Source organism: Ovis aries, chromosome 3 (assembly GCF_016772045.2).
Source record: "Ovis aries strain OAR_USU_Benz2616 breed Rambouillet chromosome 3, ARS-UI_Ramb_v3.0, whole genome shotgun sequence".
In the NCBI taxonomy this organism is placed as follows: domain Eukaryota; kingdom Metazoa; phylum Chordata; class Mammalia; order Artiodactyla; family Bovidae; genus Ovis; species Ovis aries.
In genome coordinates, this window is record NC_056056.1 from 134,087,819 (window position 1) to 134,100,709 (window position 12,891).

Consider the following 12,891-nt stretch of genomic DNA (forward strand, 5'->3'; position numbering starts at 1 on the left):
CTCTTCTCTTTTCTTCCCATCCATTTAAAACAAACCCCTGTACTTTTATGGGATCATTTTTCTAGTCTTGCTCTATTGGAATGGGGTGTTTCATGTATGTAGAACACAGTATCATCTTATCAAGGTACTTACAATATACCAGATGCAAGCAAATAGCTAAAACTGCTATTCTCCATCCCTTTCCTTCAATTCTCAGCCACAAGATCCTGCAGACCTCCTCTCCTCTGCCTCTCATTGCCCTGTGTCACATGCATGCCCATTGGCCCTCCTGGTTCCGACCATTCTAGCACCCCCTGACTCTGCCTATTTTTCTTAGACTGACTCTCCTCAATCCTATATCCACAGATTGCTGTTGTTATTTAATTGCTAAGTCATTTTCGATTCTTTTGTGACACCATGAACTGTAACTCGTCAGGGCTCCTCTGTCCATTGGGTTTTGCAGTCAGGAAAACTGGAGTAAGTTGCCAATTCCTTCTTCAGGCGATCTTCCTGACCCAGGAATTGAACCCAGGTCTCCTGCCTTGGCAGGAGGATTCTTACCACTGAGCCACCAGAGGAGCCCTATCTCCACAGAAACCCTCTCCCAATAAGTTTCTCCACCCTCTTGAAAGTCTCCAAGGACTAGGAAATCCAAGGGTTGTCATAAACTATAGGTGGGAAGGCTTGGCATCTCCTCAGTTCCACTTCTTAATAGCTGGGAGGTTTGGGGCAAGTTATTTAACCTCTCCAAGCCTCAGTTTCCTCATCTGTAAAATAGGGATAATGATACCTACTTCATATGGTGGACGTGAGAATCAGAGATCATTTATGGCATATAGTATTGGTAACAGAGTAGGTGGCCAGTAAAAAGAAAACAGAACCTCTATTGCCCTACAGAGATCTTTCTAATTGTAAAGGGGAAAACATACTCAAGTGATCTGATTTAGCATCACCAGTAATAGGACAACTTGATTGTGCTTTCTGGGGTGATACAGTAAGAGTTATAAAGCATTGTTTATGATGTATGCTGCCCAAAAATGTTTCAGTTAAACCCAATCAAGCCTCCAGACCAGCACTATCCGAAAGACGCTGGTGTGATGGTGGAAATGCTCTGTTTCTGTGCTGTCAATAATGTAGCTTCTAGTCATGCATGGCATGTGACTGAAAGATTAGATTTTTAATTTATTTAATTTTAACTAATTTAAATTTAAATAGCCACATGTGTCTGTTGGCTACCATGTTGAACAGCCCAGCTCAAGAGTTAATTTTCAGTGTATAGAAAATACAAGAGATAGAGCCATAAGTTAAATCAAGAAAACCTATTTTTAAAAATCATAGGACAGTTAGGAAATTTTAATATGAGTGGATAGTAAATGATTTTTTGGAATTATTCTTCTTGCATGTGAAAAATGGTACTGTCTCTATTCTTAAGAAATGCATGCTAAAGTATTTAAGGGTTCCATGCTATGCTTTCTGTAATCATCAGATAACTGGGCAAATGTGAAGGCAAATGCGGCATAATGTTAATAACTCTTGAATGTGGGTACCTGGGTACCTTTACAATTAGAAACACACATCAGGGTGTTTGTTATACAGGTACCATTTCTTCAACTTTCCTAATTTTGAAAATTCTCATAATAAAAGTGAAAGAAAACATAAAACACAAATATTTAATAATCTGCTGACTGCTGTCATGGCAGGAAAAGTCAGATGTTTTTCAGCAGCCAACTGGACTCGCTGGAGATTGGGAAAATACAGCTTTCTGTAACAGTAGACCCTTGCCCACTACTGAGATGCAAACTTCCAGAAGTTACTTGCTAACACCCCAGTCTCTCTAGGCCCCCCACTCACACCTGCACACACACAGGTCACCTGCTTCTACCACTTCTGGTTTCCGTTCTCCTCCCTCCACTCTCCTGCCCTGCCCTTCTCTTTCCAGTCTCCTCAGGTGACTGCATGCCCGGCTGGCAAGGCACTTTGAAGATGAAACATGCTGAGTCCCTTACAGCCCAGGGACTGGCATCTTTTACATAGAGGAGGGTGCGGGCCACTATTAAAGCACATTCTAGAGAGGCGTTGTCCTCAGCTAGCCACACAAGCCCATAAAGCACACATTGCCACAACCGCATCTGCATAGCCAAGCCCCTTCCGACCTGAGCATAAATAGGACCCCGGCTCTCTGAGGAGGACATTGGAGTTTCCACAAGACTCCAGCTCACCTCTCCTGTACTCTGCAACCTACACCTCCAGAAGGATCATGACCTGCGGATCAGGATTCCGTGGCCGCGCCTTCAGCTGCGTTTCCGCCTGCGGACCCCGGCCGGGCCGCTGCTGCATCACGGCCGCCCCCTACCGCGGCATCTCCTGTTACCGCGGCCTCACCGGGGGCTTCGGCAGCCGCAGCGTCTGCGGGGGCTTCCGTGCTGGCTCCTGCGGCCGCAGCTTCGGGTACCGCTCCGGCGGCGTGGGCGGCCTCAGCCCTCCCTGCATCACCACCGTGTCAGTCAATGAGAGCCTCCTCACGCCCCTCAACCTGGAGATCGACCCCAATGCGCAGTGCGTGAAGCAAGAGGAGAAGGAGCAGATCAAGTGTCTCAACAACAGGTTCGCTGCCTTCATCGACAAGGTGAGTCTCCTTGATCACACCCTTCCTGAACCTTCCCTTCCTGGGTGGGCACTCAAGGGTTAGTCAGGGTGCAGGAAATATGTGGTCCAAGTGAGCCCCCAGGCTGATGGAGGAGATGGACACACATCCAGGGCACAGACAGACCAGAGAGATGAGTCTAGAGCAGGGGCTCCTGAATAGAGTTCTGTTATTATATGCAGCCTCTGTCCAGACAGGCAGGGTCCCCACAGACAAGGACAAGGCTTGGAACCACATGTCAGAGAAGAAAGCATACATGCAAACAAGACTCAAGAAATGCACCTAAGATACAGGAACAGGACCACAGTTCAGCCTTTGAGTGGGAGTCCTTGATCACACCTTTCCTGAACCCACCCATACTAAACTTGGAAGGGGCACTGATGGGGCAGTCAAATGCAAAAAGAGCTCTACTTGGCTCCCGACCGCATGCCAGCTAGACTCAGCAGGTCAGGATAACTCAGTTGAGTTATCCTGCGGAGAAAATGATCTTTCCCAACCCCTTGCTCTCACAATAATATGGAAAATCCAAACATGATTACTATCTTGAAACCCAGAAGTAGCCTTGTCTTTCACAGTCCCCTCTGTCTAATCTCTGCTGAGCTCTTGGTTTGGGTTGTTGTTCAGTCACTCAGTCCTGTGCAACTCTTTGCGACCCCATGGACTGCAGCAACCAGCTTCCCTATCCTTCATCATCTCCCAGAGCTTGCTCAAACTCATGTCCATTGAGTCAGTGATGCAATCCGACCATCTTATCTTTTGTCTCCTCCTTCTCTTGCCCTCAGTCTTTCCCAGCATCAGGGTCTTTTCCAATGAGTCAACTCTTCACAACAAGTGGCCAAAGTATTGGAGCTTCAGCTTCAGCATCAGTCATTCCAATAAATATTCAGGGTTGATTTCCTTTAGGATTGACTGGTTTGATCTCCTTGCAGTCCAAGGGACTCTCAAGAGTCTCCATCTCCAGAGTTAGAAAGCATCAATTCTTTGGCACTCAGACTTCTTTAAGGTCCAACTCTCACATATATACATGATGACTGGAAAAACCTTAGCTTTGACTATATGGACCTTTGTCAGAAAAAGTAATGGTTTTGGAGTTTACCTTGAAGCAATCAGGACCCTCCCCAAGCCCCTCCATCCCCCAAATAGGCTTTGGGGCAGTAGGAGCCATCTGACCCCTTCTCCCACCCCAAATGGCAGGTGCGCTTCCTGGAGCAGCAGAACAAGCTGCTGGAGACCAAGCTGCAGTTCTACCAGAACCGCCAGTGCTGCGAGAGCAACCTCGAGCCCCTGTTCAGTGGCTACATCGAGACGCTGAGGCGGGAGGCTGAGTGCGCAGAGGCTGACAGCGGGAGGCTGTCCTCAGAGCTCAACAGCCTGCAGGAGGTGCTGGAGGGCTACAAGAAGAGGTGAGTGTGGCTGGGGGTGATGTTGGGCACAGGAACTGGACATGGATTCAACCCACTGGACGAGATTGGAGAATTTCACAGGGGATGTGACCATGCAGGGCGAGCTGGTGGTATGCAGCAGGACCTTCCCATCAGGCAGTCATTGCTCAGACGCCTGTGAGTAGGGCCATGATTCCCTAGGAGCGCTCTCCTCCTTCAGGCTTCTCTTCTGGAAGCCTGATCACCCAGCAACAGTGCCCTGTGCTCTGTGGGGAGGAGGCTTCTGCATTCTCCCAGGCCTGGCCCTTCAGGCTCCCACCTGTAGCACCTGGATGTGATATGAGTCTCAGCGTCTCTCAGGGCTGCCAGGTGCTGGGTCTCTGGGTGTCCCACTGTCTAGCTTGCTCTAATGCTGATGGCCTCTGAGATTCATAGGTCCTCCCCCTGCTGAGCTAGGTTGGACACCCAGGTGGGGAGAGGCTGGGGCTGCAGTGTCCCAGAGGGGCTGTTGTCCACTCCTGGCCGGTGCTGAGTCCTTATTTTCCTCCAGAGGTGACCTCAGAGCAGTTTGGGCAGCAGGGCTGTGAGGTTCCAGAAGAGTCACCCCCTGGATCCCTCAATTCCAAGTGGAGAGAGAATCATAGACACACCCCAAGTCCAACCAGAGAGGACCCAGCAGGGCTGCCAGGGATCTGGCTATGTGGGGAGGTCCCTAGTGTTGTCCCCTTCACTCCTGTAAGGTGGTGACCTCCCTCTGCCCTCTTTCCACAGGTATGAGGAGGAAGTTGCTCTGAGAGCAACAGCCGAGAATGAGTTTGTGGCTCTGAAGAAGGTGAGTAACATGGGATTGGGAAGCTAGACATGAGGGATATCAGAATGACATGCTCTTGTTGGGGAGATCTATGTTCTCAACCTCCCTGTGGGATGCAGTGACCTTGCCAAGTCAGGATGGGAAATTCCCATAGACCAGGTCACCAAAGGCACATTCAAGGCTTTGACAAGGGCAGTAACCTTGTAAAATTCACTAGCACCCTGACCTGATGCAGGGGAATGACTGAACTGATCTCTGGACGTTCTGTGCTGCTTCAGAGCTGATAGTCTGTGCCTGGGGTCCCATGGAGGCATTGTAAGCTTCAGTCTCCCTCTGGAGGGATGGTGTCCTTTCTAGTGTCTCAGGAGTCTGGTTAAGACGGGGAGCACAGTCCCAGGGTCTAGGGGGAGGATGGAGCAGAGCCAACAGTGGCCAGGTGGAGTTTTGGAGGACTGTAGGAAAACAGGGAAGGGTCAAGGTGGTTGAGCGAGGGAGCCAGTCTGGCAAGCTTAGGGTAAAAGGAGACATGGGAGGTAAGAGATCTCAGGTACGTGGAGTGGAAGGCTAGTGGTCCACCTCCAAGGCACAAGGCATTTGTTCTTAAAAGGGGAGAAGGTTGTGAGATGCCTCCAGGGAAGGGCAGCATGGAGATAAGACAGGAAGAGGAACACAGGGAATCCTTTCCCCCTCACCTCCAAGTACTGTGTGAGGAGAGAGAGGAATTCAGGTGATCATCACCAGGGGTCCTCTTGCTCAAAGACTCCTCATCTTCTCAGGATGTGGACTGTGCCTACCTCCGCAAATCAGACCTTGAGGCCAATGTGGAGGCCCTGATTCAGGAGACTGACTTCCTTCGGCGACTGTATGAGGAGGTGAGTGATTGTAGTCTGGGCAGAAAGCAGCAGCTGGCCTGGAAGAGAGGGCATTGCTCTGTGATCAGAGTCGGACAGGGGTTGGGGCAGGAGCTACAGTCCATGAGGCTGTCAGAGGGGGCCAGGGCTGGAGACCAGGAAGGGCTGAGAAGGCGGGTACACGCTGTGGTGGGGGGAGCCAAAGTGTAAACAAGACCCTTCCACCCTCCCACCCCACCATCTGCAGGAGATCCGAGTTCTCCAAGCCCACATCTCAGACACCTCGGTCATTGTCAAGATGGACAACAGCCGGGACCTGAACATGGACAACATTGTTGCTGAGATCAAGGCTCAGTATGATGACATTGCCAGCCGCAGCCGGGCTGAGGCTGAGAGCTGGTACCGCAGCAAGGTGAGTGGTCCAGGACACCTGCCTTCTAGACATTATGGAAGGGATGGAGGTATACATTACCAAGATTTCTTTTGTCTGGGGATTCTGATTCCTAGAGGTGGTGAAAGAAGTACAGACCGCTCTCAGGTTATAGTGGGAGGACAGGGCTGCCATTACGGTTTCACAGGCTGTGCACTGGCAACCTGAAAATCATCCGTGTTGTTCTGAGTGGGTGGTACATCCCATCCTGAGTTATAAGAGCCTCTCTGCTTCCCACCAGTGTGAGGAGATCAAGGCCACAGTGATCCGGCACGGGGAGACCCTGCGTCGCACCAAGGAGGAGATCAATGAGCTGAATCGCGTGATCCAGAGGCTGACGGCTGAGGTCGAGAATGCCAAGTGCCAGGTAGGGTTTTTTTGAGGCCCACCAGGGTCCCACAGGCAGTGTGTGTGCCCAGTTGGATCTCACCATTCATTCTCCAGTCCACTTGCATGACTTGAGACCCAGTCTGTGGTTACTCAGGGAGCCCCAGGTGATGAAGGGGAGAGGCCTGTTCCTGGGGTGATTCCTGCTGTGTGGAGAGACCATAACCCACCTTGTTCTCTCCTGGGCCCTTAGAACTCCAAGCTGGAGGCTGCAGTCACCCAGGCTGAGCAGCAGGGCGAGGCAGCCCTCGCTGATGCCAAGCGCAAGCTGGCCGGGCTGGAGGAGGCCCTGCAGAAGGCCAAGCAGGACATGGCCTGCCTGCTCAAGGAGTACCAGGAGGTGATGAACTCCAAGCTGGGCCTGGACATCGAGATCGCCACCTACAGGCGCCTGCTGGAGGGCGAGGAACAGAGGTGAGGACCATCCCAGCCTGGCCCTGACTACCCATTCCCACCCTTTACATAAATACTTCCCTTGATCCTGGCTGAGCAATGGCCAGGTCTGGGGCAAACCTATCATTTATCACTTTGAGGTGGGGTATTCTGAGGACTCTTCCTTCTGACACTCTGCTCCTTCTTAACACTCGTGGACCCCACTCCAAGAAGTTATGGAGCTCTGTTTGCAGCTCTGATTCAGTCACTAATGTTGCCTTTTTCTTTTTCCCTCTCAGACTGTGTGAAGGCGTTGGGTCCGTGAATGTCTGTGAGTATCCTCGGCCCCGTGTGGATGGGTTTACTTGCCTCCTGTAAAGGATAGGAGTGTTTTCTCTGACACCTAAATATGAGTGGGCTGGTATCACAGGAAGAGGGATTCGGGGTCAGACAGCAGGAAGGACGGCTTCTTTTGGACTAGAGTTGTAAGGATGCTTGGAGAGGGCCATAGTCGGAGAGGCGGCACCCTCGGTCCCCCAGAATTTTGACTCAGTCTTTGGGGTTCGCAGGTGTCAGCAGCTCCCGCGGCGGGGTCGTCTGCGGAGACCTCTGCGTGTCGGGCTCCCGGCCGGTGACGGGCAGCGTCTGCAGCGCCCCCTGCAGCGGGAACCTGGCGGTGAGCACCGGCCTGTGCGCGCCCTGCGGCCCCTGCAATTCCGTCACGTCTTGCGGCCTGGGCGCGGGCGGCGTGGGCTCCTGCGGCATCAGCTCCTACGGCGTGGGTTCCTGCGCCAGCGTCTGCCGCAAATGTTAGGCCTCCCAACGCAGGCCCCGCCTGGGCATCTCTCCCCCGCAGCCCGGCAGGGCCTTCCCTGCGTGGCCCCGCCCCCTCCGCCGCCACCCCAGCTCTGGGTGGAGCAAGCCCTAGGCTTCCTCTCTCGTACTTCGGAAGGTCCGTCCCACTCCTGGCTTCTCATACCTGTGCGTAATGCCCTCTTCCTGGGTTCTGCCGCACGCTCTGGGAAAGGCTACCCTAGAAAACAGTCCCTTTGGCCACCACAGGAAGGGACCCCAGGGCAGGGAGGACCAAGACCCCACTCTGGGTTGTCGTGGGGCCAATGGCCAGAATCCCCACCCTGTCCCAGCATCTCCCTTTCTTCTCTGCTGTGTTCACCTCTTCCAAGATCTGTGTTTCCAATAAACCAATGTAGCCAACCCTGAGCCTTGTCTGTACTTCTGTTATCCTCCTCAGGGTCGAGGTTTGGGAGAGTCCCCAAACATGAAGCAGAGAAAACCCCAGGTCTGGGGTTTTCCTCTTTCCCTGGGCTCACAGCAGTCTCGGGTTTAGCCAAGGATGGTGCTAGGGCACTATATCCTGTAATTTTATCCACACCACCTTCACAAGATGTCTTGCAGAGGAAGAAACTAGAGCTCAGGGACCCACAGTAGCCAGGGCCAGGCTCTACCCTGAGTTCAGCGGCACACAGCTGGGGTTTGAACCTCCTGTTCACGTTTAGTGGTCATGTCACTAAACCACAGCTGCCTCCCAGAAATCACCTCTGTGCACATGTGACCATTTATGAATAGATTCACCAGTCACTCAGAGCTTAAGGAAACATCACTCTTGGCTTTGGTGGAGAAGACTCATACCTGAGTAATTCATGAGAATTCTTTAAGGGGTGAATATATGAACATGACTTAAGCTTTCAAAAAGCCTTTGATATGACTGCCTTTTTTTTTAAATGGAGTCCTTTTGGGGTTTGGAGGCCTGCCATCACTGATAAATTACCTCAAAGCTAGACAATAACAAGAAGCAAAAGATGATGTGGCCCAGAGGTGAGTACACAGACCCTGGATCCAGACTGCATGGGTCCAAAACTGGGCTCTGTTCGTAGCTGAGTGACTTTGAGCCATTTACTTACCCTCTCTGTGCCTCAGTTTCCATACGTCTAAAGTGAAATGATAAAAAAAAGCACCTCTCTTTCACCTCCTAGGGTTATTGGCAGGATGACAGAATTTAATATATGTAAAATAATTAGTGCTTGCCACAAAATAACCACAACATGTGTTTATTGTCAGTAGTATTCTTTTGCAGAATATAAAATAGAAATCCTTCCTGGGATAAGGGCCACGGCCTGACTATCATTACACTTATATCTGTGATCGGAGACCCAAGCATAGAGAGAAATCCCCACATCTTCTGGGCCATCAAGCTCCTCCCTGCAGTAAACTGTCCCCCTTACACTGATGACGATATTACGTGTGCTGGTGCAAATGGGACGATGGCCCCTCAGCTTCACTAGAGACTGAACTGAATACCTGAATATACACGTATACAGCACAGTGAATCTCAAAACTTTTGGATCCGGGCCCAGGAAGCCAACAGAAATGGGAGTCCCCATTCCATCACTAAGGGCAATAGAGATAATTGAGACCAGAAGTGAGAGGTCTGGAAAGACACAGGCTCTTTTAAAGCACAGGATTAATCCTAGGTCTTCTGACCACCAATGTGTCCCCTCCACCCTCCAATGGAATTCTGAGGACACAGCCCTTGGAGAGTTCCAGAATCCACAACTGTTCTAACCAGCCCTCTGTGCTGTGACAACATACAGCTCAGAAGTAGACCTTATCTGGAGTCCAGATCCAAGGCCCCAGTATCAGCTTCATCTCCCACCCCCAGTTCAGGAGCCACCGGTCCTGAGAGACAGCTCCTTCAACTGACTCTGCATCTCACTAGACTCATCAGCCCAGCTGGACCTTGATGACCTGTCATATTTCACTCTCTCACCCTCTCTCTGGCTCTGACCTCTTACCTACCCCAGCTCCACAATCCTCACCTCCCTATAGGTTCCCAGTCCTAGACAGGCTCAGGCAGAGGCACGAAGGTGAATGAATCACATACATATTGCCCATGATGCAGGATGGTAAAGAAAATGAAACATCTTGCTGTGTGACATTCATCAAGTCACTTCTTCTTTCTGGGCTTCAGTGTATTCACTAGTGGAAAAAAAAAAATGCTTGGACCAGATAGACGCTAAGGTCCCTTAGCCATTTAAAGTTCTATTTTTTTAAATTGAAATATAGTTGATTTACAATGTTGTGTTGGTTTCAGGTATACAGCAAAGTGATTCAGTATATATATAGATAGATATTATTTTTCAGATTCTTTTACATTTTGGGTTATTACAGGTTATCTAATATAGTTCCCTGTGCTATACAGTAAGACCTATTGTTTATTTTATATATAGTAGTTTGAATCTCTTAAACCCGAGCTCCTAACTTATCCCTCCCCCTGATCTTTCCCCTTTGGCTAACTGCAAGTTTGTTTCTAACTCTGTGAGTCTAATTCTATTTTGTAAATAAGTTCATTCAGTTCAATTCAGTCGCTCAGTCGTGTCCGACTCTTTGCGACCCCATGAATCACAGCACGCCAGACCTCCCTGTCCATCACCATCTCCCAGAGTTCACTCAAACTCTTGTCCATCGAGTCCGTGATGCCATCCAGCCATCTCATCCTTGGTCGTCCCCTTCTCCTCCTGCCCTCAATCCCTCCCAGCATCAGAGTCTTTTCCAATGAGTCAACTCTTCGCATGAGGTGGCCAAAGTACTGGAGTTTCAGCTTTAGCATCATTCCTTCCAAAGAAATCCCAGGGCTGATCTCCTTTAGAATGGACTGGTTGGATCTCCTTGCAGTCCAAGGGACTCTCAAGAGTCTTCTCCAACACCACAGTTCAAAAGCATCAATTCTTCGGTGCTCAGCCTTCTTCACAGTCCAACTCTCACATCCATACATGACCACAGGAAAAACCATAGCCTTGACTAGACAGCCCTTAGGATCACTTTCTTAGACTCCACCTATAAGTGGTATCATATTTGTCTTTCTCTGTCTTCCTTCGCTTAGTGTGATAACCTCTGGGTCCATCCATGTTGCTGCAAATGGCATCACTTCATTCTTTTTTATGGTTGAGGAATATTCTAGCATATATATACCACATCCTCTTCATCCATCCATCTGTCGATGGACATCTAGGTTGCTTCCTTGTCCTGGCTCCTGTAATCAGTGAAAGCGCTATTACTCTTTAGTAGACATGGGATGGCTCGAGGAGCTGGAGGGAAGTAGGGAGCCATGGCGCCACGCACTGCGCTTCATCCCTCACAGCTCACTGTCTGTAGCTTTCTGTCTGTGAGTGGAACAGAATGATTGCATCCAGGTGCATGTACATGTCTGGGCATCTGTGTGGAAACACGTACATGTGTGAATATGTGTATACCTCTGCATATGTGCTGAAGAGACGACATTTGTGGGTCCGTGAGGGTATGACTGCAGTGTGAGAGCACAAGTGGACTGGTTTGGGTGAGACGGGGTCACGCGTGGAGAACTGGACTCCGCACTGTGGTGGGAGTGGTGATAGGCAGGTGCTGCTGGGGGTCACGCTGGGGAGGTACCCCCTGACTGGGGAACCCGAGCTCTAACTTGGGCTCCTCTGCCTACCCCTCTTGCCCTGCAATTACTGCAGCTCCAGCCAGGACAGAGGGAGACCAGCTGGCCTTCTTGAAGTTGGACAGCCTTCTTCAAAGATACTCACAACTTTTCCCAAGAACTCCAGTAAGTGAAATATTGATTATATTCATAAAATTCCTATTATGTTTTCAGCTCCTTATATATAGTAATATATTTAATTCTGAAACCTCCCTGTGTTAGGTACTATTCTTATTTTACAAATCAACAGTAGAGAGATTAATTAGGGAGGAAAAATACAAGGGATAAATGAACCTTCATTAGGTGTAGAGAGAGCAGGAAGGAGGCCCAGAAACAGTAAAAGCAAGATTGGGAACAGAATCTGGGCCCTTTCTTCTTATTCCAAGCTTGACTGGTTGATATACTGTAGCTAGAATCACATCAGGAAGGGCTGCATTTAGATGCATCAGGAGACTCCCAAGGAGGTCCCTAGGGTTAATAGTGGAAGAGCAGGGCCCAATTCATCCAAGGACAGAGTGGACCACACAGGACCACAGGGCTTCAGCCATTCATATCTACTACATGGCAGACTCTGGAGATGGATGGATGAGGTAGGTCACGGTCCTCAAGGGATGCTATGAAGTTGCATCCAACACTCCAAATGCTGCTATCAAGTGTGAGGCAGGTGTGGGCGCAGATGGGGGCTGACCCCTCAGGATCCCTTTCAATGAGAAGCAACTGGTGACACCTCTCCTCCCTTCAGAAGTCATTCGACTCACAAAGCTTGGTAAATAGTTGAGGACTGACTCTCCATAAATGCCCCAGGCTGGAATGTGGCCCTGGGCCAGGAAAGCCACTCAGAAAATTGATCCCCAGACCACAAGCATTGGCCTGGGCCCAACAAGTGACTAAAATCTGACCCCATGGCCCTTGGCGTCTCTAGCCTGACATCAGGCTTGGGCTTTGGAGAGAAAACCTGTGGTCTGCAACCAGTCCTCAGTGATACTGGTTGCAGCATGCTCACCATCAATCCTGCCTGCAGCTCCTGGGGTGCATGGGGCGGGGGTGGGGGCAGGGAGGGGTATAGCTCTTCCTTCTGCACTTCCCAAAATCTTCCTTCATTGACATGATCAGCATGGCAGAAGGGGGAGAAACCTGACTTTGAATATCAGAAAATCTCATCACTTCCTAGCAAAATGCAGGGAACATAAAATCCACCTGAAAAAGTGTGCGGAGGAGCAGCTCTGCTTTCAGGCAGCTGCTTTGCATTGGGTGTGTTTGTCAGAATGTTTATACCATTGGTGTCGGTCAGAAAGGATTAAGGGGGCTGATCGTGAGTCCAGTGGGGCCCCGTTCCCTGTTCCTCAGGTGGATGGCAGGCTGCCAGCCAAGTTCTGGTCCCATTCCTCTTGCATGAGACTGCTCTGTTTATCCAGGAGGTAGGCCTTTTGGGTACCTGTTCTCTGGGCAGGAACCCAGAAAACACAGCAGACCTTCTGGTACTAGCAAACCTTAAAAGGTAAACCTGGGCCTCTGACCAGTGACTCACCTTAGCCCCACCCAGGGACGGAGAAAG

The 12,891-nt window shown here is 50.3% G+C and overlaps 1 protein-coding gene across 1 annotated transcript; it reads left to right on the top strand.

The window, feature by feature from the left end:
- The first annotated feature begins 2,169 nt into the window (after positions 1-2,169).
- Positions 2,170-8,077, top strand: LOC100526784 (keratin 81). The gene is made up of 9 exons (XM_027967284.3): positions 2,170-2,605; positions 3,818-4,026; positions 4,777-4,837; positions 5,593-5,688; positions 5,915-6,079; positions 6,339-6,464; positions 6,678-6,898; positions 7,156-7,187; positions 7,426-8,077. The coding sequence occupies exons 1-9, from the start codon at positions 2,237-2,239 to the stop codon at positions 7,668-7,670; spliced, it is 1,524 nt and encodes a 507-aa protein (XP_027823085.1). The 5' UTR covers positions 2,170-2,236; the 3' UTR covers positions 7,671-8,077.
- The last annotated feature ends 4,814 nt before the right edge of the window (positions 8,078-12,891 follow it).